Genomic DNA, 24,607 nt, shown 5'->3' with positions numbered 1-24,607 from the left:
AGAGATGCATTTGTTGACCACAAGTTTTGTTTTCCAACCCAGTCAAGTAGTGCCAATTGACCGGGCAAATCGCTACGATATCTATCTGTACCTGCGAGCCGTAGATCTAGACCCTGAAATATATTTTCCCTTACTAGGCGGAAGTAAAGTGTTGGTGCATTGCGGTTGCGGTTCGGTATTTCGGCGGGTATTTACCTTGGTGAGGTATGCTTACAGGATACCTAGTACCTCGTCTCGTACCTGGTTTGGTTACCGAACCTCATCATACCCCAGCTCCGTACCCGATGGGGGAAGGTGGTAACTAACGTTGGGATAGTCGGAACTTATCTTGTTATGGGACATCAGGTACCGATGTTGACACTTCCATTTCTGATCTTTGGTTACTATTTCACTGGGTATTGAGTCTGGAGTGATGCGCTTGAGAGGGTGTGTTCTGGGATGGTGGGGGTAAATGCTTCTGTTTGGGTTTGGGTCGGGGGTTGTCTTTGAGAATAGGATGATTTCTTTGGGGTGTATTGGAGGATAATGAGAATCAAATCCTGATAAGTGGAGACAGAATTTGTTTTTGTTAGATACAAAGATGTGCTTGTTGTTGTGTGGGCTCGCAGGCTGCTTCCTTGAAGGGGGGAGGCTGTACTGCACCTGCACATTTGTTCATACCCTCTTTTGGATAAAGTAGCATTTGAGAGATTATGCGTACAATGAAGTTGGAACTAGCTCGACTCAGATTTCTCAATGTAAACAAAAATAACATGCGGATTACTCGTGACAGAAATGAGAACCACCTATGAAAAGCTTCTCAAGATTTGAAAACATGCCGCAACACAAAGAGAACATAAAAGCGGATGCATGCATGCATCCATCCAATGAAGACCATACTGTAAATGATGGCTTGAGGCTACCTCTTCGCCTTCAAATCGTGGCATAAAAATAGGGCTGACTCACGTCTCGCTTGTAAGCAGCCCCAAAATCGACACCGACAACTTCTGCAGCTGCCTTGATAGGCTCGATAAATGACTTTTGAAGCGCATCAGGGACACATTCGTATCGAGTAGCAGTGGGCGGTTCCATTCCCTTGAGAAATTTGCACACGATGATAAGTAGTCCGAGGTGGGGGAATTTCTGCGTCCTGCATGCGAACAGTTCCATCAACTCCTGATGGAGTCGATCGGTATGCTCCGCGTGGCACTCCGTCAGGAAGAGACGTTTTAAGCTTCCAGGGAGGATATTCTTCAAAGCCTTGTTTGGCTCGAAGCTCTCGGAGCGGAAGTCTAGGAGATTGACAACACGCATGCGTAGCTCTTGCAACTTCACAAAATCTGCTAACGAGCCAAACCAATTGTCAGGAGGATCAAGCTCGGACTCTGCCTCTCCGTCATCATCTTCGTCGAAATCAGATCCAATATCATAGAATGATTGGCCGTGAAGTCTAAGCTCTACCAGACTATGCTTTTGGGTTGAAAGGGAAGTGTAGAATGCCCTGGGACGAAATCTCCTGTACGACTCCCCAAGCAATTCTATGTCGTTATGCTGCCAATCGAAGACTTCGAGGTTCTGGCAGGATTTTATTAGTTCCCTCATGCCATACCTTCCGTTGCCCATTATCACGATTTCAGTGATGGGCAAAGTCCCCCGTTCGAACCCAAGGCCAGGCATTGTATCACCGCTGTCTGAGTCCATCAATCCGCACCACAGTGTGACCTGTCTCATAGATGGGAGATTAAAGAAAGGTAGGTAATCGCTCGCCTGGGATGGTACCCACTGGTCGGGTGGAACGATACTAAAATCATAGAGCTCCTGCAATATGGATGTGAAGGCTGCCTCTCGTGCTGCTGCCCGTGTCACGATACTGCGAATGTATCTGCCGATAAGTGACGCAGGCTCCACGATGAAACCAGAAAGATTCGGCAAGTATGTTAGAAGAACAGCAATCCATGCATCGCAGCCGCCTCTAAGCAACTCCTCTTCCCATTCCGTGGTTTCTTCTGCTGACTGGCCCATCTCTGCGATACGGCTGCCGATGCTAGAAATATCATTCCTTGCGACCTCAAAGTTGGTATTTGACGCTTTGATGTTTAAAGCGACGATAGACGTCGCAACAGATGGGTTACTCTGGACAGTGACCAGGAAAGGCTTGATCTGCTTCTCATTCAACCTGATCACGTTGTAGACATCAGAAAGAAATAACGAACGCCAGTGCCTACACACAAGAAGCAGAGGCAAGTAATCCATGTACTCAGAGCCTTGTATATTCTCTTCCCCAATAAGTAGTAGAATCTCATTTGGCAGCTTTTCCATGTTGAATTTAGGTTTCGGAGGAATAATCAGCGTATCACTTAGTTGATTAGCCCCGTGATGGCCGAGGGATGGCTTCCTGGTCTTGATGCTCGGGCCAGACAGAAAAAGGAGGAACTAAAGAGAGCTTCACTCTTCGACGAATTTGTTAGCTGATAAAGTAAGAGATCAAGAGAAGTGATACCCGCGGGTATCAGGCATGGAAGGAACTTCCTTACCTTGAGATGAATCATCCGTTACTGGCACAGTAGGCTTCTGACATGCGCTACTAAGGGGTGACGGTGATTGTAAATGACCTCCTGACAAGCTCGAAATAAGATGAGAGCCGACTGGCCGAGCCACGATGTTGAGGTCAGCACTTTGCAAGTGAGAACAGTTCCACAGCAGATTCTGGTAAGTCAAAGCTTGTGACGAGTGGTATAGAAAGAAGAGAAAGGTAAAGATAAGGGTTAGGATTCGTTGGTTGTTTATTTGAGAAGTAGAACAGAACGATCGCGGAATTCGAGGAGTTGAGGGAGGTAAGTGAGGTGGTGCTGTAAGTGGATTCGGCGAGAGCGTGAGGGAGGACTAAGTGACCGACCACTTCACCTTCTGTCTTCTATCCTGTCTTCCACACTACCCCCAACCTTTCTTTAAGTCTCTTCGTTTATTTCCTCTGTGCAGCAATCTCAACTACTCTCTGAGTCCCAAATTGTTTTCACACCCACCCAAGTGCCATTCCACGGAAACCTGAGACTGTATCCTAGCATCTTGTGAGAATCAGTTCATTCCTTTACATTTCCAGAAAAACACTCTCGAGTTAGCGGTGCTTGATGCTAATATAAACCGACAATCACCGCAGGACAAAACGATAAATGTAACCTCGACGAAGACACACAGAACGAATCCAAAATGATTCAGAATAGACTTACATCTAATTTCCTCTCGCAAAATGAATTCATCCTGCTACCGTCCCACAGAGACAGCCTCGAAGTCATCATATTGAACGAATAATGAAAAGGCGTCAGACACACAATTCTGAGAGGCTTAGATAGTGACAACAAGGGCGTGGAGGACATAGAGCTTGGCGCAACCAAGACCGTGCGAGTCTTTCAAAGAATACCAATACTTGTCGACATATTGTGGTATTTTGCGGTGCGCATGCTACAAACAAGTAGGAAAGGCGGCTCAAACGACAACTAATTGCCGAGAGACATAATTAAGTCCACCGGATGACTTGCCGGCGACTCGATCGCTGGGTTGAGCAGTGGAAGAGGGGTAGTAAGACGATCCTCGGATAAAGCATAGCCCTGCAAACAGCCGGAAGAGCAGAAAGCAAGAGTACTGAGTGATGTGGAAATGAGAAATGGAGAGCGGGGGAAGAAGAAATGGCGAGAGGAGCTTTTCAGCTCCCAAGTCTTGTTTTCAAGGCTCTCTCGATAGCTCCTTCCACTCCCAACCCAATGAATTAACTCGTTTCTCGCCAGAGATCATTCGATCAGGTTTCTCCATAACCACACACAAGCGTCGATAACCAGAAGCTGAGAAGGTGTCCTTCGAGAGATGAGTGAAAAGCTATGGCAGCATCAACTGTTTCAGTTCGTGGATGTCGGTAGGTGAAGGCTATATCGGGATTCATGAGTTAGATTACGAGATTGGGTGAATCATTAACACCGAAGTTTGTTGTTGAGTCTCATTTATCATTAAGTTACAAAGCCATCCAACTCCTTCAGAAGCCTGCGAGGTCATTAGCCAAAAGTCTATAAATCACCACCGATACTCTCCACTTACCCTTCTCTGTGTTGCCCTCGCCCATACTCTTGCTGCTGCTACTGCCGCTCTGGATTGCCCCAAGAATGCCGTCAAGATAGGGCGCACCACTCCATTTCTGGTGTGTAAGAACATCCACGCCCAGCTCCTTCTCCCGAGCTTGAACCATGCGCACGTAAGCGAGCATACCGTCTTCCTTGAACGCCCGAGAGAGTTCTGTCGTGATAGTTGCGTTGCTGTGCAGTCCAGCGAGCGAGATGAGTTGAAGTACGAACCTAAGCAAGTTAGTCTTTCTGATCTTTAGAAGAGGAGTGGCTGACTGACCCGTGTTGCGCCAAATCCCAGATGAACGATTTAAGAGACGCTTCGTCGAAACCATGTCCCATCCAGTTGAAGGACGGACTCAGATTGTACACCAGCTTCTTACCGGGGAACGCCTTGCGCACCTCTCCTGCCAAAGACCCTGCTTTCGCAACGTCTGGGTCACCGGTCTCGACCCAGAGAAGATCCGCATACGGTGCGAACTCCCGTGCTCGCTTTGTAGCTGCGGGGAATCCAGCACGGTAGTGGTAATACCCTTCCCTGGTACGGGGACTATCACAAGACCAGACAACCGGTTTCTTTGTGTAATCGCTGGCCAGGACTCTGCGGCGGGAGATTGAAAGATCAGGGCTCTCTTGAACGCGGTTCTTGTATGCGTCCCGGGCGGACTGTGGAGCCTTTTCTGCTTCGAGATGTGCGTCGACGGCTATATCACGCCACGTGGTTAGTTCCAGAAGTTGAGAAGGGCGAGTGTAAGATCGGAAACAGACCTTCATCAAAGGTGACCAGCTTGTATTTCTTGACCCACTCAGATTCATAGGCATCGATCTCCGAAGGGGCAGCGCCCTCCCTCTCCATGGCCTGCAAAGTCTCGGCGAGTGGCTCAACCTCCTCCGTCACTCCAAGAATGAATTCGTGGTCGCGCACATCGATAGCACTGCTGATGAGCCGTCCACTTTCGGAGTCTGTGCGTGCGATAAGCAGGTTCTCGGTTCCCATCAGATCCCACTGGAAGCGAGCTGCGACCAATCTGTTGATATGCTCCCCGATGGGCACAAGTACCTTGCCAGCTAGGTGACCGCATTTCTTTCCGCCATGAAGCTGGTCCTCGAAGTGCACTGCGGCAGCGCCATTCTCTGCGAAAAGCTTGGCCAGCTTCAGTACTGCGGAAAGTCCACCATGTCTGTATGGAACGTTAACAATGCGATCATGGCAGAATCCGTCTAGGTGGGCACAGCACATACCCCGTATCACCGTCAGCCACGATCGGACGCAGGTAATCAACGTATGGAGTCGACTTCCGTTGCTCAGCGGTCAGCTTCCGTCTAGCGTCCCACTGTTTCCGATCGTGTAGCTGTTGCGCCTTGAACAATCGCTGGACTTGATTGGGTACTGTGTTGTATGGATAATCGCCGAAGTCAGGAGACACCTCGTTGGTCGTCGTTAGGAGTGACGAGCAAGCCCATCCCGAGATGTACAGGACCTCCTGGTGAGGTGCCTGCTGCGTCATCTGGACCGGGTCAATGGCGCCCACTTGGCAATAGTTAGCACACTAAGAAAAAAGAAATAATAAAGGCCGAGGAACCAATGCCGATACATACTCGTGTGAACCGGCTTTCCTTGCGCTGCCTTTTCATTCAACAGATGGAAAAGCTTCCGCGCCATCAACGAACTCGGGTATGTTTGTTGCAGGGAACCGCGTTTGCTGACAACATCTGCGGCGGAGTAAGGCCGCTTGATGCCCTCGAAGCGGGGAGATTGCCACCATTCTTCCACATCTGCTATTTGCTGTTCGTAGAGAGCATCCTCAGCTGCCCCGGTCTTGTCTGCTGTAGAGAGAAGTTGGTATGAATCCGCAGGCAACGTTGCTGAGACGGGTGGTTCCACGGGGGGGAGCGATGATGCCGACATCCGCGGATAACCGCATGTGAAGGAGCGCACAGCAAAGCGCGACAGACTGCCTTCAGTGACGGGTCGGGGAGGAATATGTCGAGGGAGCCGACGAGGGAAAGAGCGAAGCATCATTCAAAGAGTCGCGTTCAGATACCACAAGGTTTACGTTCTCTGTGGAGAAGGGAGGGATGTGTGTCTGGGGAGAAGGGGTCACTTTAAGGTGGCACTCGGTCCGAGCACCGTCGCAAGCCGGCCGATCAAACCAGCCTCGGTCTGGGGGCGGGCAATCCACACATCCCGCAATACCCGCTTATCCGGGGTGGCTGGTACTTACTAGCTTGAGAATAGTACCTTACACTATTACAGTATTGACTAGCTAGTCCATGACTGAAATCCGGGAAACAAGATGCAATACTAACTGAAATTGTATTTTTGTGGTTTCGGGTTTTTATCTTCCCATGAAACTTGTTCAGGCCCATCTGAATGGGAACACATACAGTAGGTCCAGCAGTGGGAAAGAACAGAACATATCGTTTGTGATAATGAAACAAGGTAATGAAGCCAGATCATGAAACAAGAGGTGATGCAGAGATCATCCGTGTGCTCGGAGCAACTTCCTCGTGATTATGCCTTGGCCCTACAGTTCAATAAGGCTTACTCGTGCCCCATTTCAATCATGAGGGAACGGAAGTTCTGGTTCTTAATAACCTTGCAGAACTCCTTGTGTTTGTTGATGTTCCAGCTGCCCGCCTTACAGCCCTAGTACAGAGTTAGCAGACTCATCTTTGACCATACTGATTCGATCTATCGAGGGAGGTCTCCTTACGCTGTTGCAGTATCCGATGACACCGCAGCCATCGCAGGTCGTGATGTGGTCAGGCTCATTACGACACCAGTGACACCTCTGATGGGCAGCAAAGTTCAGAGGCCAGGTTCTCATCTCATCACTGAGTTCCAGAAGCTCGTCCAACGAGGTTGGGATGATCTTGATTCGCATGGGTTAGCACCGGTTTACCAGGGAAGGAGCGTGATTGTCAGGGCTCAAACATCCATACCTTGAGTTGGCGATATTCGTAGACACGGATGCCATAAACCTCAATTCCGAACTGATGCTTGCGGGCCTGCATGATAACGATGGTATTTCCAACCTTCAGGTGCGGACACTGACTGAGAGCACGGCCTTGATCCGGTCCCTCGAATCGCAGGGTGACAAGGTGTAGATCAGTGCTGCGGCACCCGATGACGAGGTAGGGCATTGTCTCGAAAGCGAGGATCTCGAGCAGGAGACAGCCATCTATTCCGGGAGTCAATTTGTGGGTGTCGAGGTCCTCGATGGGGATAGCGGCAAAGCCGGGAAAGCGACTGGTGTCTCTGAGATCAGGGTACGAGATAGTCATCTTGAAGGGTAGCGTTGATAATTAAGTTGTAGGAAGTGATAATATTCTGGGGAGCGAGAAGGATGGGTGTAGATGGAGTTGTGGTCACAGAGGAAGTACTCACTAAGATGATGGGACGTGTTAGAAATGGGAAGGAGCGATGAACGACTCAGCGAACGACTCAGCGCTGAGATGAAAACTCTTCATTAGGATACGTTCACCAAGCTACAGCAGCCTAGTCAACATCTACCGTACTTAGTCACTGGATGCTGGACATTCTGAGCACTTTTGATAGCTTTGATCTCGATCTACTTATACTAAGCGCTTGCGAAGAGACGAATATGTCTTCTGCATGATAGACTCTCTGTTCAAGAAACCGCTCACATATTCTGCTAGGCAGGCTTCTGCATTGTATACAACTTTGCACAGTTATACAAGATTCTGTGGTTGAGGCGAGGATATGCTAAAGTTATAGTTAAGAAGACCAAGCCGCTAGCCAGCTATGCATACAATCACAAAGACCAACTACCAAGAACAACCACAAAGAGCACCTTTATTAAGAATAATATTCATATAGTCTACCTAGTATCAATCAGCTAGCTAGCCTATACACTCTACTCTCAATTGAACAAGTCTTAAGATATTAACAACTTGAACCTGTAAAGATACAGGATGTCCTTTCATTATAGGCGAAAGCGGCTGGTCCGCTTATATAGAGAGACTATCAATGCCGATGATACTGGAATATCACGTGGAGATCAGTCCTGAAATCCTCAAATTAAAATTATTGGAGTACTAAACACCCCAATCTATACCTGTTATATAGACGGATCGGTAGACCCAGAATGATCGTATCATGGCAAACGCGGGCACTTTGCCTTATGTCCTACAGAGCTTTGCAAAAGCACGCTTACAAGAACTAAAGAATTGAAATTAGCTTGCTAGGTTTTCGAGCACAACTACCTAGGCCATACATCCGCTATGCTGTTGGCTGACTCGAATATCTGGGAGCCTGAATCCCGCATGACGGCAGCCAACCGAGCTATGGCTTACTCTGGTCATACATCACATAAATAGTTCTTATTCCAAGGCCAGGGCTTGTATTATACTGGCTTTCTGATATAGCGGTGAAGACCAGCTGCACGCTCGTTCGTCTTCCGATTTGCCAATATGTAGGCGGATGCCGATACCTGGAATATCATATGAGACAGTAGCATCTCGAGTGTGCGTGCAGGACCGAGAATGCATCCACTGGTGCTATGCAGTTGACTTGCATGGTCTTACGTTGCGTCAAACCATTCAGTCGGTATCTGACTCTCTGACGTGTCAGGCCGAGATTCGTCTTTTGATTTAGGTATCCTTGCATTCCATTTCGATCTACGATTCATTAATGCCACGATGATTTTCTGCACAGAATTTCTCGCAGTAGACACGAAGCGAGTTTTATTGAGCTCCAATGAAGAGATTTCCAAGGCGCCCAAAAGGATTGGGAGAGCAGTGAAGCACAGGTTTGTGCAACAGCGCTAGCCTCTTGAAGGTTTTTGGATGAGCTATAGGATACCTAATATTGGCAGATGGCACATGATACCAGGCTATGGAGTAGTCTCACCGATGAACATGTCGGAGCATAAAAGCGGAAGGAGAACCTGGCATTTGGAAAAGAAATTGTAACCTTTGTTGGTCTTTCTCCAGACGAAGCTCAGGCAGAATCGAACCAAGGCGACATGTGTGGACTGACGGCGTTCTTAGGTCTGAACGGAGTTGATCGCGATGAGAGCACTACTGTGTCTTCCCACAGGCTGGCATGTCAGATAAACGACAGTCTAGACTTGGTCAAGCATAGAGGTCCTGATGCGCGTGGCCAGTGGATCAGCCCTGACACTCGAGTTGGTCGGTCAATCACTTCCTATGCTGTGAAAGGAGGTTAACATAATCTCAAGGATTCGGGCATGTACGCCTTTCAATCGTTGATCTTAGCCCAGCCGGAAACCAGCCTTTCCACAGTGAAGATGACACTATCCAAGCCGTCGTCAATGGAGAACTTTATGACCACGAGCGAATTCGAAGTGAGCTAGCCAACGAATATGAGTTTGTTAGCAAGAGTGACTGTGAGATTGTCATTGCCCTATACCACCGTTATGGACTGTCATTCGTCTCTCACTTGAGAGGAGAATTCGCTTTGGTACTTTGGGATGCGAAACACAACCGTTTTATAGCTGCGCGAGACAGATATGGCATCAAGTCGCTCTATTATACCATCATCGATGGAAGGCTTCACGTCGCAACTGAGATGAAATCTTTCTTGCCATTTGGATGGGTTCCAGAGTGGGACATTGCCAATCTTAAAGGAGTGGGATGGATGTATGGGGCGAAAATGTACTTCAAGGGAGTGCATCGTGTAAGTTGTCGATAAGAGACGAGCTGGACCGAAGCTGATGGCTATTTCTAGATCGAACCTGGTCAAATGCTCGTGAGTGACAACTTCCAGCCATTCGAATTGCAGACATACTGGGATTTAGAGTATCCCGACAAGGCGAGTAATATCCACTCCTAGCAGACTGTACGACGCTGATTGTATATAGAGGCTGGTATATGAAGGCACCGAAGCTGAGGCAGTCGCTCGAGTGCGAGAATTGCTGCTCGATTCGGTGCGGTTTCGACTTCGCGCCGATGTGGGTGTTGGTGTGTTCCTGAGCGGCGGGCTGGACTCGTCTGCAGTTGCAGGCATGACAGCGCATTTGATGAAGCAAGGAACAAGACTTGGAAATGAAACAACCGGTGATACCTCGAGGCTAAGCTGCTTCACGGTGCAATTCGAGAAAGAGTCGGGGATCGATGAGTCCGGTTTGTTTTCTCCCGAGCGAGAAACTTCTCCCCCTTATCTTCTCCGATCTGACACTCCATAGATATTGCTCGGCGGACTGCGAAGTGGCTTGGAGTGAATTTCCACGCAGTGTTGCTGGACGAAGAGACCATCGCGTCTCGACTGGAGGATACAATCTGGTACACGGAAACGCCGCTCCCTGATGTGGACGGGATGGGTCGACTGGCCGTTGCAGAGGCCGCTCACAACGCAGGAAAGAGAGTTGTTCTCACCGGCGAAGGATCAGACGAACATTTTGCAGGATACAGTGACCTGATGTGGAGCTATTTGAGTGAGCCAGACCATGCATGGCCCGCATCTTTACTAGCCGTCAACGGCAGCCGAGAAGAGATGGAGGCTACCGTCAATCAGAGAATGGCACAAGCGGTAGCAAAGGTAACCGCCAAGTCAGGGACTGAACATAGTCTCAGCCACACCTCTATATTTCCAGCACTTGCTTGGTTCAGTCAATTACCCTTTCAGGCATGGACAGAGAAATGCACCCAAGGTGACCCAGAATTGTCCTTTTTCCGAAGCTTTCGTGAGAAGACTATCAACGACATGGAACAGAAATGGCACTCGCTAAATTCATCTCAATACCAGTGGACCAAGTCAATGCTGGCAAATGGTATTCTTCGATATATTGGCGACAATATAGACATGGTTTTTCAGGTGGAGACGCGGCCACCGTTTCTCGATCATCGCCTCACAGAATATGTGAATACTATACCGCCAAGTCTAAAGATAAGATATGATCCAGAGAGAAAGATCTTTCGTGAAAAGCATGTTCTTCGCGAAGCCATGAGACCATTCATCACCGAAGAGGTTTCGAATCGCGTGAAGCAACCATATCTTGGTCCAACTAAATACAAGGAAAATGGACCTGTGTATCACACTTTGAAGCGGTTACTTACAGAGACCAATGTTCAGAACCTGGGCTTTGTTGACTGGGGCAAGGTCCAACAAACCTTCACACGCGCATTTTGTGACGATGACCCCAATGCTTTTAGAAGTACTCTCTTTGTGGCTCAACTTGTGGTATTGGCCCAAAGATTTGGAGTAAAACCGGCAAGCGCGATTTAGCATCCGTCTTCATTAGAGATAAGTCATAGGTGAAGCCGAATTCCATTCCTAAATTTCTCGGTCAGCCAGATATAATGAAATAAAATGGTGCAGCTAGCTCAGATAGTTTGTTCACTTGCTGGGTACAAGGTTGATGAATTGGAGACCCCGTGGACTGGACCAAGAGTGGCTTATGAGAAGCCCCCATCGACTCTAGAACAAATCCTTCATCAGCACTGAAACTGGTAAGTATTGGAGATCATGAGTGGCCTACTCATACTAAAAGACTGGGCAGAGTCAGAGTCGCGCATGTCGCTACAAGGTGATCACGTTGCTCCCTGAGCACGTTTGCTATTTCCCCCCACACACTTCGCAATCAACGTCGCGTGAGTTGAGATGCTGAGGTCTGAGAATCAAGTGGCGATGCCTCGCAAAGATTCCGGCAGCTTCTATGTCCCCTGCCACTTGATGGAAGGCTTGGGTCCTGTCGCCAGGGTGGGTCATCAGTCCGTGGGTATCTTATGTCTGAAACCAAACCTGGCGAGCGATGTCGGAGACTCAAATGGGGTCTGCTTGGCTATGCCCACTACTCTCATAGCACCATGTAATGCTAACTACGATACTTGAGTAACGAGGCTTTAGGTATTGACCTTCTATTATCTCTGTGCACTGAAGGTGGTTTCAGAGGACTCGGACCAGAATGTTTGCATCATCTTTCTGCCACCTCTCTGATAGCGTGCGGAGAACTTATCGGACCCCTCGTTGATCGACTACCTTGCAATCCCCACTCCGCTTCCGTATGGGGGTCCAAGAACCAACCGAAGCTCGACGATAATGAGCGCGCGGCAGAGGCGACATATAGCGTTCGCCTCTCAACGACGGTCCCTCCTATGAAGTTGAAACATACGTCATGTGTCATCTTCGTTCGAGACATATTCATGAACTCAGCCTTATGTTGAAACATGGGTCCAGGATATACCAATTCTGCTGCAAGTGCTCGCTCGATATCTCTCAGGTAACCAGCACTGCATACACTCCGTTCATCTGTTAACGATCTCAATGGCATAGAAAGCTTAATTGTCACACCTGATGTCGCAATCTACTGCGAAGACTATGAACGACTAGGATTATCTAGGTCGCTAACAGTCGTTGCTTGGGCAGGAGTTTAAATTCTGCCACAAACAGTGCAACAAACACGAGGTTGGTAACTATCTCGATGGCCCATGTCCATCCCAGGCCAGTGGGTCTTTCCGAAGCTGAAAGAAAGGACTGTCCAACATCGTTCAACATGCGATGACCCTGCAGTGGAGGTCTAGAATCAAAGCATGGCACTTGAGCTCGTGGAGAATCAGTTGACGGTCTGGTCGACTGACCACATACCTTCTTGAACCGAACCATGTGTGATCAGCGACCCCCTCACATATGGCTTTGCGCCGAGGATTGGGTGTCGGAACTTTCGAAGACGACTGCTGGCTAGACTTTCTCTTTGTCCAACCTAAGCAAGTGTCCGACCGTCGAAGGGAGAGAAATGTACAGTACATAGTAGCAAGGGTTAAAGTGTTGATACTAGTTCTTTGTTTTCGGTTGAATGACTCCACTCCGCGGAAGCTGCGGTAGTTACGCTGCTTGTTGTATGCAGTGTCAGACTGCGAAAGACATCCGATCAAAGATATATGCGGATTCGCATGGAACAGTAGTCTAGTGAGTGGTTGAAAGAGGTCAAGGTAATGCAATCGACTGCAACTGTACAGAAAGTACCGAGGCGGGATGGTCACGGGGATCTCCTCCCACCATTCCGGGTAGCCGTGACCAGTCGAACCTCGCCGATTCCTCTCGTTTCTCCAACCCGCTCTTCGTGTGGCACCCCCTCAATTTCCTGCCGACGACTGTGGCCTCCTGCGCGCTGGCCTGCATCCCCCTGCAATGGGACTACTGGGAAAGCTATATTCTATTCCGTTGTTCTTTGGACTGCCTGCCTTGAAAGATTGGTGGATCGATGGTTGGGACGGACTGAGGTCGTGGGGGATGTTGATTATGGGAATGGATTGTTGTTTGCCTCCACCCCCCCTCCCCCTCCATCTCCATCTATCATCATCGAATAATGCAGGAAGTGAACAATTTCCAGCTCCAATCGTTCTGGCTCCAATGCAAGCCCGACTTTTGTCTGAGCTCCTGCCTTAAACCGACGAATCCGCGTTGTACAACTCGCACCAGCTGTCTCCGCAATCTGCTGCTCTAGTGCGACTCTTATCACCCTCATGGCGCTTTCTCCTCACTGTCCGGGGCCTTGTCGGGGCACTGAGTTATCTATCATCTACCCACACCTTTCCTATCTCCGCTGCTTATTCTGCCATCTGGCTCTTCTAAAGAGCCTTATCTCGTTCACAACCCGGATCGAGCAGATCGTGATTTCTTGCTCCTTCGCCCGCCTAGATTATACTCTGCGGCATTATTCTCCCTGACCGAATAAACAACCAAACTTCTAGCCTTCTCTCCTCTCCATCGCATACTACTACGTTAAACTTGGCGGAGTCCATGTCATCATCAGGTCTAATTTGGGCATGGAACACATTAAGATCCCTTCCCCGTCTGCGATCTTAGACATTCAACCTTCGCCTCCGTCAACAGAAGGGCCTTCTAAGCCTCCTTCTTCCTCTCAGAGGTCCACCTCAAGCCAGCCTGGTGTCTCCAGGGATCCTAACAAACCGAAGCAGTCAAAAAGCCGTAACGGTACGGTACCATTCATTCCTAGTACCCTAATGAGACGACAGACGGGAACAGAGTTGTTCTCGGGTGAAACTACAGCATCAGAGAGAAGGCGGCACAGACGTTCTCAGGGTGCGCAGTGCGCTGACGTTCTTATCATTACTATAACCCAGGCTGTATTACCTGCAAGGCAAAACGATTGAAATGTGACGAATCCAAGCCGACGTGCCTTCAATGTAAGAAACGGAAGGTGGAGTGTGGAGGATACAAGAAAGATTTCAAATGGCGCCCTTTCGAAGAGACTAACGTTGGCTGCAAGAACGTGTCGACGAAAAGCAAAAAAGGTAGCCCTACTTGATATGGAATCGTTGGCTTTTGTAGATTGCTGACATGAACGTCCCAAAGCCATCTCATCACCCCCGGGTCGGAAGTCTAGCCTTGACTTTTCTACGTCTCCGGACTCGCAGTTCACTGAGGGGTGGTCGAGAACCCTGTCTAATTCTTTGCCTCTCTTCTCACCAGGGAGTGAAAGGTCTGCACTCGCGCTTGGCTTTTCGAAAGGGGATGAGCCGACTCCAGGGCGTGCAAAGGTGGATGCAGTACCAAAGCAACATCTCTTTGTCCCTACGGATGATCTCATAGGCCCGCTAGATATAGCAAGCCTCAATGAAGGCATCCTAGCCCCATCACTAATCGAGATTCCACCCCTGGAGCCATCCTCCTATATTTCCGATGTGTCACTGTCTAATGCGGGGATGCAATCTAGACCCACCCTAGGTGGCGTTTCCCAGCACGACAGCCCGCCAAGGCACCACAGTTTTAGCTTTGAGGCCTTAATGGAGGTCGAAAACGATGACATTGAGGAGATTATAAGGAAGTCAGAACTTCCTCTGGGGTCGACTTTCTTAAACAGCACAGAGTGCATCAATTCTGCGCAGGCCAAGAATACAAATCTTACCCCGAAGATCCTCTCAGAGCCAAATTTTAGCATGGTCAGTCCCGAAATGCTGGTGTTGCAGTTCGACAGATTCACATGTGGGATCCTGTCTGTGAAGGACGGTGCCCACGAGAACCCATGGCGGACACTGATTTGGCCCCTAGCCAAGGAGACCCCAGCGCTATATCATGCCGTATTTTCTCTAGCGGCTTTTCACTCCAGCAAGGAGATCCCCAGCCTCAGGGTTCATGGGATGGATCATATGCGGCAGAGCATCACCTACATGGTGCACGACATACAAAATATGAGAGCAGATGCAGCCTTGGCCACGAGTCTCGCGCTGGCATTTGCGGAGACATGGGATCAGCATACGCGCACATGTATCCAGCACTTGCGGGGAGCCAAGGCGTTGGTGTCACAGGTTGTAGGATTTGGTCTTCAAAGCGGGATGTGCGGCAGTGACCTGGATAGAATTCGGTTTCTGTATAACACCTGGCTATACATGGATGTGATTTCTCGCCTGACATCCCGGGAAGAATCCGGGGATCAGGAGGTAGATACCTCTGTTTTCCAGTTGCCCAAGGATGCAGTGCACGAGATCGACCCTCTAATGGGTTGCGCGACAACCCTTTTCCCGTTAATCCACCAAGTCGCGCGCCTGATCCAGCGAGTTCGCAGAACCGAGTCCAACTCCCTCTCTATTGTCTCGCAGGCCATAGAATTGAAGACCCTAGTTGAGCAATGGGAGCCCCCCCGCTGCTTCGAACCCCCAGATGACCCCACGTCGGAGGTACAGCATAGTATCCAAACCGCACACGCTTACCGCTGGGCGACACTGTTGTACCTTCACCAAGCGGTTCCTGAAATGCCCTCCGAGCCAGCATCGGAGCTGTCCAAGCGTGTCTTGATGCTGCTGGCCACAGTTCCCCCCAGCTCCCGTACCACCATCATCCAAATGTTTCCTCTTTTGGCGGCTGGGTGTGAAGCAGAGCAAGAGGAGGATCGCCAGTGGGTGCTAAATCGATGGCTAGCAATCCAATCACGTCTCATGCTTGGGTCTATTGATCGTTGCATCGAGATTGTCCGAGAGGTTTGGGATCGCCGCGATGCCGCGGGGCTTGAGCAGTCCGATCATTTACCCACGAAAAGGCTTCAGATTGATAAGACAACAAATGTAGGCCGTGGGTCAGGTGAGCGTGGCTTCACCAGCAGCTTTGCTGAGCCTTGGAGAAGATCGAGTATGGCCGATCGGGTACCTTCTAAGGGCTCTTTGGGGAAGCCACGACGGACCTCGGCAATCTCTCCGCTGGAAAATATCGAATTTGATAGGACTGTTCGTGGAAATTTGCATTGGGTCAATGTGATGCAGGAATGGGGTTGGGAAGGTAAGATATCTTGTTTGCATTTCTTCTGGTTTCCGTTTTGTTTTTCTTGGGATCATGCACCCAAGAAAGCCTCTCGTTCATAATCTTGCGACGGCCATCGGCTCATATGTACAGTGTTTTTGGGGTAAAACTTCACTCAAAAAGCGATCTTCATTATCAGCAGATTGAGCACGGTGGATCCTCCACGGTTGATCTCCGCGGGCCAGCACGACTGTTGTCTCTCCCTCCTTTCGAGCTTGCCTGCTCGCGTTGCACCGTCCGGCGCTCCGGAAGTCGAGGAGTCTCGGTCGCACTGTCTTCGGAATCCGCTTCGGCTTGGTGCGGAGGCCTGCTCTGGGTCAAGTACGACCGGAGGGAGGCCAGATATGGCTCTAGGTCGCTCGTCATGGCCACTGTCGCCATTGTTGCGCGGGGCTGTGGAGCGGCCTCTTTGGGATCTGCGGAATGTGCGGCGAGCACCACGCAGTGGGTTTGTGACTTCTTGAGGGTATAGCTCATCCTCAAAAAAATCGTGGGCTGGGCTTACAGATCTGGACTGGGAGTGATTAGCATGGCGTTCCAGAGTTTTGGGCTTTTGTTTGTGGTTTGGTTGAGCGAAGCAATCACATTCTATACGGCCTTGAAGGCAAATTCCCAAGGATTATTGCTGCAATGGGGTTTCTTTTGTAGTTGTTGCGAGGGACTTTGGCACGGAGTTTTGGCGCGTAGGACAGGGCCAGATGCCTGAAAGGAGCTTGTCGCTGTACGGAGAACGGAGACAGGATCGCTAGGAGTATGAAGTATGTTGCTATCGACCCTCAAGTATCTCGATCGGCAGTTGGCGCGGTGGACAGTGAACGGCTGATCGAATACAACTGTCTACTTGAGATATACCGTACCGGTGGGGAGGGAGATTGCTGAGTCCTTCAAGCTTGTGTCTGTCGCCTGGGTGCTCTCGCTGGATGATTGATGACTGCACGGGATGGTACAGAGGACGGTCACAATTCGCATAGGGCGGATTTTTTCGCGTGCGGGGAATGGGGCGAGATTCGACCGATGGAGTTGCTTGGGCTGTTTGGTGTGTTGCCTTTGATAGTGTCGTGAGTGCTGATAAATCGTCTCTCTCGCAATCAGCTACAAAAGACTGAATAGAGGTCGAGGGGGCGGGGAGGTAAAGAGAGGTAGTAATAGCCAGATCAAGCGGGTGGTGAGAATAGAACACTATTTAACACAGTCTGAAGTGTGGGTGGGACCCGACGCCGCGACAACCTCGGACTTCTCCTCCCTGTGATTTTCGACGTATAAGGAATAGTACTTTTAACCTGTTATGAGGGGGGGGAAGAGACCAAGGGAAGATTTGACTTTTGATGGGCTGATTCGGATGATGATGGTGCGAGCCTGGAGAGTGTGTGAAAGAGAGAGAAGGGGAGTGAGTGGTGTTGGATGACGGCAGAGGTGCATGAGCAATACTTGTGTGTGTGGTGCTTTAGGGAAAGGTCAACAACACCTTAGTTTTGGGGGATGTTGTGCTGTGCTGTGGGTGCTGTAGCAGGAGAGGAGGTGGGTGCGAAAATGGACTGGCTTGCGGAGCAGAATACAGTAGGCATAGCCGCAGGCAGGCCGTGAGGATGGAGGGAGAGACAGGAAGAAAGGACCGAATGCCCTTCTAGTTAGTTAGGTGTTTGGTTACTTGCTTGGGCCTTCGCTTTCCTACACCTGCACAGAGTGCTTAGGACTAAGGTGCGCTTCGCTGTATTGTCTTTCTAGATGGTAGAACTGGCATGCACGGGCCAGTCTGTGCTGTGTCTCTTGGGTCTGCAGTGCGCCCACCCCACTCACTCATCTGCTTTACCTTCACGACTGCACTGATGAGGTCGCTGGACTTTTCTCAACAATTCATCGCATTCAGACCTAATGCGGCCAAGGTACGGAGGACAGTATAGTGAGAGCCTGGAGCTGTTCGCGACCTTCCTTCCCTGGCAGTAATCAGTTGGATACGGTATCTGACTTAGGTTGGTGAGGTGATAAGATAGAAGTACTGTAGATAGCGAGTGAGGGGGAGGAGGGTCTATCGCCCATGCATGCCCTGCCCACTTCACTCACTCACTAAACCTCCACCTGACAAGCAGCGGAAGTACTAACCCGTCCAGGCAAAAGTTTCCTGTCTGCGGTCCAGCTCTCTATCAATATCCACCGTGGACAAGCAAAGATCCTGCCCCTCTCGCCTTTCGCCTACACCACCACCGGTATCTACTTTCTTTCAGTTCCTGCAACCCCAAGCTCCAGCGACCTGGCTAATATCTCCCATCCAGGTCAGTAGAACAGCAGACCAGTCCACAGGTAAAGAAAGCACTAACTCGCCTCGAAAGCTGTACAGTACTGTACCCCTCATCCAAGCAATGAGAGCCTCTCTCTACCCCTCATTTGGGAGAACGAGGAACCCATCGTGAATCTCCTACTGTAGAAGGTAGATCCGTGCGCCATGGTGGTGGTCTCTCTCTTTTCCCTCAGAAGGGCAAAAGAATTGAGATTCTCATTATCATTATTACACTTAATCAGAATGATTGCGATAATAGTCGGCATGGGATGGCTCGAAGGCATCAATCAGTCTGATGGTAGATTTGTTTTATAAAAGAGCAGCAGCATCCCCTGGGACCATTGATTCAGATTCAAAGTCATCAGATCTAAACAGTAATTAATCCATCGATCCTCTCTTTACTTATCCTGCCTACGCACGTGTTCCACATTCATACAGACAGACCAATCAATCTTGCAAAGATGCCCGTCGCGTTCAGATACCACCAGCAGGCGCAGTCGACGTTCAAGCCTCCTCTCATCGCGAACGAGAATGCCTTCCTGGGGGACGTGGATTCATCGTACGTTTTTTTTGTCTTTGTTTTTGCTGTGTCGTTGCTATTCTGTTTTGAGATAAATCAATTCGGATTTGCCTTTTGCCAGTGATGCAGGCGTGCGCACAGTCCCCATCTCATCTCCCTCTATGCAAGGGTAGTGGTGGTTGCTCGGTTGCTTTTCTGGCTGGTTGCTAACCGGATGAAACAACCACCTGCAGGGACGATTACAACCCGGAGAAACCCATGTCGGCCGGCTTCTATCGCCTGGAGAAGGGCACGCCGCTGACCTACGAATACTCCTACGACGAGATGAAGATTATCCTCGAGGGGGAGTACGAAATCTCCGACGAAACCGGGCAGAAGGTCACGGCTAAGCCCGGCGATGTCTTCCACTTCCCCAAGGGTGCCAAGATCACCTTCACCACTCCCTCCTATGGGCTGGCTTTCTACGTATGTGCCGAGTTTTCTCCTCTCGCTGCCCACACTCCTCATTGCCGACCGATCGATTCAAGAGAAAGAAAGAAAAAGTCACTAACTGCAATGGGAATGGCAGACGGGTCAACGGGCCAAGGGCGTCTTGTAAAGAAGCTGGGATAAAATGAAGAAAATAGTGATGATGATGTCATTTCTGATGCCTTGGCCTTCCTTGCTGGATCAAAGGACGGGAGGGCTGAAGGATTTCAGCCTAGACCAAATGATGATAAGAGTGAAAAAAAGAGCGGAAGAGAAGAGGTTGGGTTTTTGTGCCGTCGATAAATGGGTCACATCTCGATCCATGGTTCATCGGAGGGGATGGGCCCCATTTGCCCTCGCACCTTTCCAAGTTTGTTGACGGCCGTTGCCCAGAGATCAATCAACCCAGAAAAATAAAACAAGGCAAAGGAATGACGAGGATACGATCAGGCATCTGAGTTTAATCAGCTGGTATGGAAGTGCATAGTAGAAAGCAGAACAATGAACACATGCGAGACACTTGAAACATCTGGGATCTGACTGGGATTCATTCCGGTATTGTAGTCGTACGTAGTGATGATTGCCGGGGAGACCTCGTGCACAGTCGGTAGTAACTAGTCATCTGTCCCCCTCGCAGGGGAAGGGGTGTGGGGAGTGGGATGGATAGACAGGCACCGATGTTGTGGAGTGGAGATGGAGAGAGAGGGTGAGAAACGAAAATGGTATCGGTCGGGCTCATCTCATTCTCGGATGACAATGGATGAATACTCTACCTCATTCTCTCGACTCTCTCTCTCTCTCTCCCTTCTCTGTATGTTGCAATTCGTATCATCCCTATTGTTAAAAATCATATTGTCAAGCACATCCACCTAGTAAGGGGAGCCTATCGGTCCCAATCTCCCGTCCACTTTATCCTGTCACCATCCGATCGGACCCATGGATCGCGGTCGATCGGACTAGATATCAATTGACCCATTGAAATGCCAGCTGAAAGTCGACAGGACTAGGATTATGGATCTGGTACCTGCTCGGGATTCCTCCTCAGCCTCACGATTCCCCCAATCAATTAGCCAGGAACAAGATTTAGATTGCTGTGCAATATCGCAATGCCAATGAAGATCGGAACAAGGGAGTTGACCCGGCAACCGTCAGCTCCTCGAGGGGTACTGCAACCCATCGGAGGATTCTCGTTGGCTGACAGCCACGGGGGGGTGGAGAGAAGGGCAGGTACGGAGTACTCGAATAAGAAAAGAGGTGGAAGAAGAAGCCGAAGGGGAGAGAGCCTGAGAGGGAAAAGAGGGAAAAGAGGGAAAAGAGGGAAAAGACCAAGAGAATTTGGAAGAGTCCACAATAGTCCAGAAAAGGCAGGTGGTGGACTGGACCTGGTGGTACTAAATGGTGTGTGGCTGGCTCAACCTGTCTATAGGCGGGGAACTGCTGCTATTGCTGCTACTAATTAACTTACTGCTATTAACGTTACTGCCACTGTTGCTCTTTACTCTTAAGAGCTCTGGTTGCTGGCTACTGCCATTTTTACCAAGGGGGAAGAAAAAAGAAGGCATCATCATCGGGGCGCCTTAAGCTACTAGTAACTACTCTTACTCTACTCTACTCAAGTTCTTCTACAACCTCAGCGCTCCTTCTTCTCTTCTTTCCTCTTCTCGCCTCTCCCCTTCTTCTCCTCTTCTTTACCCTCACTAGCTTTGCGCACAGTTTCAGCTCGCCCCAGTTGACTCAAACGCAAGGCCTACAATAAGAAGCTCTATTATCATTCCATCAAATCGACTGATCTTTTCTGCTCTATCCCTTCGTACCCAACGAGGGCGATTCAGATTGTCCGATACTCGTGGCGCTGCGTTGCTGCTTCAATCTGGCCTTTTTTTTTGGCTTTTTCCCTAATTTCAGTTTCTCTCCCCTCTTCTAGCGCTCTTCTGGTCGTGACTTAACGTGCGCCTGTCTCCCCTTGTGTGGTTGGGAATTCTCCTAAATCCCCGGGTTACTTTTGGTCACCAGCTGTCCCGGTCGGCGGAGTCACACATCGGGCACCCAAGGACCACGCGATTGCTGATTGCGCCCGTTTCGCCCGTCCCTGAGCTTCTGCTCTTGCGCCCATCATGGCTCTCAACATTGACACAAGTGACCGATCCGGGTTCCGCCTCCCACATCCGCCACCCCTCCTTCATACACGTGCCGGCAACGAACTGCTGGATCGTCCTTCGACGCCGGCCGAGACTGCCTTCACCAGCCCCGTTCAGACCCCTCAAGGAAGCCCCAGCAAGAATCGTCTGCCCCCCGGCGCGATCGATCTGCCCAATGTATTTGAGAAAGCTCTGAAATTGAATCCCACCTCGCCGACGAAGAACACAAATAACCACTACAACCATCCCATGTTCTCTCCGCCCCGGGCGGGGGAGGATTTCAACGAGAGCGTCATCCGACAACCGCCCGCCAGCCCTACGCGCAGATCCAATAAAGAAAACACGCCTCCGAACTCGACGCGTTTCGCTAAGGATTTGGGCCCGAACCCTGCAGCCGCCGCGATTTCCAGAAATGAGCCATACCAAACCCGTGATTTGGAGAGCATCCAGCGGCGACAGGTCCCCATGCGGGGTCTGACGCCGGAAGAGCTAGAGAAGCTCCAGAACCCCCGGGTCAAGCGTCTTGTCAACGTCACCCAACTTTGTAGGTCTCCTGTTGAATCTTGTGCATCCGAAGCGTTTCCGCCCATCGTACTGACTACGTAGATTTCCTCGATCATTATTTCGATCTGCTGAGCTATGTCCACAACCGACAGAATCGATACACGCAGTTTCGCGCCGCGCACCCGGAACCACCCCTGACGTCGATGGAGGAATACGAACCCGCACTCATGAAATACTTGGGTCGGGAGCGGGCCCACCTTCGCAAGCGCCGAACCAGACTTCGCCAGCATGATTTCCAAATATTGACACAGGTCGGACAGGGAGGATACGGGCAGGTTTACTTGGCACAGAAGAAGGATACGCGGGAAGTGTGCGCGTTGAAGGTGATGAGCAAGAAGTTACTCTTCAAGCTGGACGAAATCCGCCACATCCTCACGGAGCGTGACATCTTGACAGCGGCCAAGAGTGAGTGGCTGGTGAAGCTGCTCTACGCTTTCCAGGATGAGGATCAAATTTACTTGGCGATGGAATATGTCCCGGGCGGTGATTTCCGCACCTTGTTGAACAACACCGGAGTGCTGCACAACCGCCATGCTCGGTTCTACATCGCGGAAATGTTCAGCTGCATCGATGCGCTCCACGCACTGGGATATATCCACCGCGATTTAAAGCCCGAGAACTTTCTGATTGATTCGACCGGTCACGTGAAGTTGACCGACTTTGGCCTGGCAGCTGGAATGCTGAACCCAGGCAAGATCGAATCTATGCGTGTGAAGCTGGAGGAGGTGGGTAACACTCCGGTGCCGTTCGGACGTCCGATGGAACAGCGCACGGTGACAGAGCGTCGCCAAGGCTATCGGTCGCTTCGTGAGCGGCAAGTCAACTATGCGAAGTCTATTGTCGGATCACCAGACTACATGGCGCCCGAAGTCCTCAAGGGAGAGGAGTATGACTTTACGGTGGATTACTGGAGCTTAGGATGCATGCTGTTCGAAGCATTGGCGGGTTACCCGCCGTTCGCGGGATCGACGGTGGACGAGACCTGGCAGAACCTGAAGAACTGGCAGAAGGTGCTGCGCAAGCCCGTCTATGAAGACCCCAACTACTTTCTGTCGCGCCGGACATGGGACCTGATCACCAAGCTGGTTGCTGCCAAGGACCAGCGGTTCAAGAACATCCAGGAGATCCATTCCCACGACTACTTCAGCGAAGTCGATTTCGGTCGCTTGCGCGAGCAGCGTGCGCCGTTTGTGCCCGAGCTGGATTCGGAGACGGACGCGGGATATTTCGACGACTTCACGAATGAGGCCGACATGGCCAAGTACAAGGAAGTTCATGACAAGCAACGGGCCCTGGAGGAGATGGCGGAACGCGACGAGAAGATGGGCAAGGGCCTGTTTGTAGGATTCACATTCCGGTGGGTTGATGTTGTCTCCTCAGTTGCCAAACGCCATTACTGATTGTGAATAGACACCGCAAGCCTGCCATGGATGGCATGGGACGCAGTTCCCCGCGCAAGCCGATCGCAACGGACGGCAGCTTCGGCACGATGTTCTAGTTTTCTTTTGCATGGGTCCATTCTAGCACGAGCTGGGTCTCGGGTCGGAGTTCAATTGAGCGAGTATGACATGATATTTTAATGGCTATGGCATGGGGATGGCATGGAAAAAGCAGCACGAGTATTTGCCAGAGAATAGGAGGGGAGAAGTGTATGATACAGCGTATCGTAGAAATACATGCCTAACGGTCTGCAAGCATTTGGGAGTGGTGGTGGTGGTCGTTGTAATACCGTCCTCCTTTCTTCAAGCATCAATTCTCGTTGATTTGCTGCACCATCTTCAAAATCTCCGACTCATTATCCCCAACAACCGCCTGCCCATTCGTCCAATCGACTGTCTATAATAGAAGAAGAAAAGGTTAGCACAACTGATCCCATACGCCCCAAACCCAGTAATCCTCCCTCCCTCTTATCCCCCCTCCCAAACCCCGAGATGTAAGGTGTAAGAGGTAAGTAAACATACAATCGGCCTCACAAACGTCCCCTCGGGATCCCCCTTGAACCGCCGAATCGCCTCCTCCGCATCCTTGGCCCCGCGCACCACCTCCCCGACGGCACACCGCGACCCCTTGTCCGGCGCCCCCGCCCCAGCGGGGTTCCCGGTGACATAGTCCAGGATGTTGCGCAGCTGGTCCGTCGTCGGCGGCGCCGTCGTCACCTCCAGCTGGAACTCGCCGCGCCCGCCCGCCGGTGCGTCGGGCGATTGCGCCTGCGTCGACGCCCGCTGCAGGATCTTGTACGCGTTCTTGCTCGCCGGGTTGCTGGGCGTGTGGAAGAGGGTTATCGGGTCGAGGGTTTTGGCCTTGCGGGGGGGG

General features: G+C 50.5%; 10 protein-coding genes across 10 annotated transcripts; 4 read left to right on the top strand and 6 right to left on the bottom strand.

Annotated features, from left to right (window-relative positions):
• Positions 1 to 818: 818 nt before the first annotated feature.
• On the bottom strand, positions 819 to 2,690 carry BO72DRAFT_173319 (F-box protein). The gene is made up of 2 exons (XM_040939399.1): positions 2,514 to 2,690; positions 819 to 2,422 (listed from the first exon to the last, which is right to left on the bottom strand). The coding sequence occupies exon 2, from the start codon at positions 2,296 to 2,298 to the stop codon at positions 913 to 915; it is 1,386 nt and encodes a 461-aa protein (XP_040799277.1). The 5' UTR covers positions 2,299 to 2,422; positions 2,514 to 2,690; the 3' UTR covers positions 819 to 912.
• Positions 2,691 to 3,905: 1,215 nt separating this feature from the next.
• On the bottom strand, positions 3,906 to 6,187 carry BO72DRAFT_173321 (methylisocitrate lyase ICL2). The gene is made up of 6 exons (XM_040939400.1): positions 5,688 to 6,187; positions 5,331 to 5,619; positions 4,857 to 5,269; positions 4,369 to 4,792; positions 4,066 to 4,319; positions 3,906 to 4,011 (listed from the first exon to the last, which is right to left on the bottom strand). Exons 1-6 carry the CDS (start codon positions 6,109 to 6,111, stop codon positions 4,004 to 4,006), a joined length of 1,812 nt encoding a protein of 603 aa, XP_040799276.1. The 5' UTR covers positions 6,112 to 6,187; the 3' UTR covers positions 3,906 to 4,003.
• A 446-nt stretch (positions 6,188 to 6,633) lies between these two features.
• BO72DRAFT_498192 (zinc finger MYND domain-containing protein) lies at positions 6,634 to 7,376 on the bottom strand (the record flags this gene model as incomplete). The annotated part of the gene is made up of 3 exons (XM_040948752.1): positions 6,634 to 6,738; positions 6,806 to 6,964; positions 7,035 to 7,376. 3 exons carry the CDS (start codon positions 7,374 to 7,376, stop codon positions 6,634 to 6,636), a joined length of 606 nt encoding a protein of 201 aa, XP_040799275.1.
• A 1,677-nt stretch (positions 7,377 to 9,053) lies between these two features.
• Positions 9,054 to 11,301, top strand: BO72DRAFT_433308 (asparagine synthetase B family protein; the record flags this gene model as incomplete). The annotated part of the gene is made up of 5 exons (XM_040943194.1): positions 9,054 to 9,245; positions 9,296 to 9,753; positions 9,805 to 9,892; positions 9,954 to 10,199; positions 10,262 to 11,301. The coding sequence occupies exons 1-5, from the start codon at positions 9,080 to 9,082 to the stop codon at positions 11,299 to 11,301; spliced, it is 1,998 nt and encodes a 665-aa protein (XP_040799274.1). The 5' UTR covers positions 9,054 to 9,079.
• A 1,044-nt stretch (positions 11,302 to 12,345) lies between these two features.
• Positions 12,346 to 12,976, bottom strand: BO72DRAFT_449879 (uncharacterized protein). The gene has a single exon (XM_040945117.1). The coding sequence runs from the start codon at positions 12,676 to 12,678 to the stop codon at positions 12,412 to 12,414; it is 267 nt and encodes an 88-aa protein (XP_040799273.1). The 5' UTR covers positions 12,679 to 12,976; the 3' UTR covers positions 12,346 to 12,411.
• Positions 12,977 to 13,835: 859 nt separating this feature from the next.
• BO72DRAFT_513593 (Zn(II)2Cys6 transcription factor) lies at positions 13,836 to 16,427 on the top strand. The gene is made up of 3 exons (XM_040949479.1): positions 13,836 to 14,010; positions 14,160 to 14,330; positions 14,392 to 16,427. Exons 1-3 carry the CDS (start codon positions 13,842 to 13,844, stop codon positions 16,389 to 16,391), a joined length of 2,340 nt encoding a protein of 779 aa, XP_040799272.1. The 5' UTR covers positions 13,836 to 13,841; the 3' UTR covers positions 16,392 to 16,427.
• A 37-nt stretch (positions 16,428 to 16,464) lies between these two features.
• BO72DRAFT_498189 (uncharacterized protein) lies at positions 16,465 to 16,806 on the bottom strand (the record flags this gene model as incomplete). The annotated part of the gene is made up of 1 exon (XM_040948750.1): positions 16,465 to 16,806. The coding sequence occupies one exon, from the start codon at positions 16,804 to 16,806 to the stop codon at positions 16,465 to 16,467; it is 342 nt and encodes a 113-aa protein (XP_040799271.1).
• Positions 16,807 to 18,952: 2,146 nt separating this feature from the next.
• On the top strand, positions 18,953 to 19,931 carry BO72DRAFT_173238 (cupin domain-containing protein). The gene is made up of 3 exons (XM_040939398.1): positions 18,953 to 19,163; positions 19,358 to 19,589; positions 19,693 to 19,931. The coding sequence occupies exons 1-3, from the start codon at positions 19,066 to 19,068 to the stop codon at positions 19,720 to 19,722; spliced, it is 360 nt and encodes a 119-aa protein (XP_040799270.1). The 5' UTR covers positions 18,953 to 19,065; the 3' UTR covers positions 19,723 to 19,931.
• A 1,509-nt stretch (positions 19,932 to 21,440) lies between these two features.
• Positions 21,441 to 23,789, top strand: BO72DRAFT_173180 (serine/threonine-protein kinase). The gene is made up of 2 exons (XM_040939397.1): positions 21,441 to 22,274; positions 22,337 to 23,789. The coding sequence occupies exons 1-2, from the start codon at positions 21,707 to 21,709 to the stop codon at positions 23,692 to 23,694; spliced, it is 1,926 nt and encodes a 641-aa protein (XP_040799269.1). The 5' UTR covers positions 21,441 to 21,706; the 3' UTR covers positions 23,695 to 23,789.
• A 254-nt stretch (positions 23,790 to 24,043) lies between these two features.
• Positions 24,044 to 24,600, bottom strand: BO72DRAFT_382760 (uncharacterized protein; the record flags this gene model as incomplete). Its single annotated transcript, XM_040941485.1, has 2 exons — positions 24,044 to 24,130; positions 24,256 to 24,600. Coding segments are annotated over 2 exons (432 nt in total), but the record flags the coding sequence as incomplete, so codon positions are not given.
• Between the last annotated feature and the right edge of the window lie 7 nt (positions 24,601 to 24,607).

This window comes from Aspergillus fijiensis (assembly GCF_003184825.1).
Source record: "Aspergillus fijiensis CBS 313.89 unplaced genomic scaffold BO72scaffold_39, whole genome shotgun sequence".
NCBI lineage: Eukaryota > Fungi > Ascomycota > Eurotiomycetes > Eurotiales > Aspergillaceae > Aspergillus > Aspergillus fijiensis.
The sequence above is the reverse complement of the archived record's forward strand: the minus strand, read 5'-3'. Positions and strand labels throughout refer to the sequence as shown.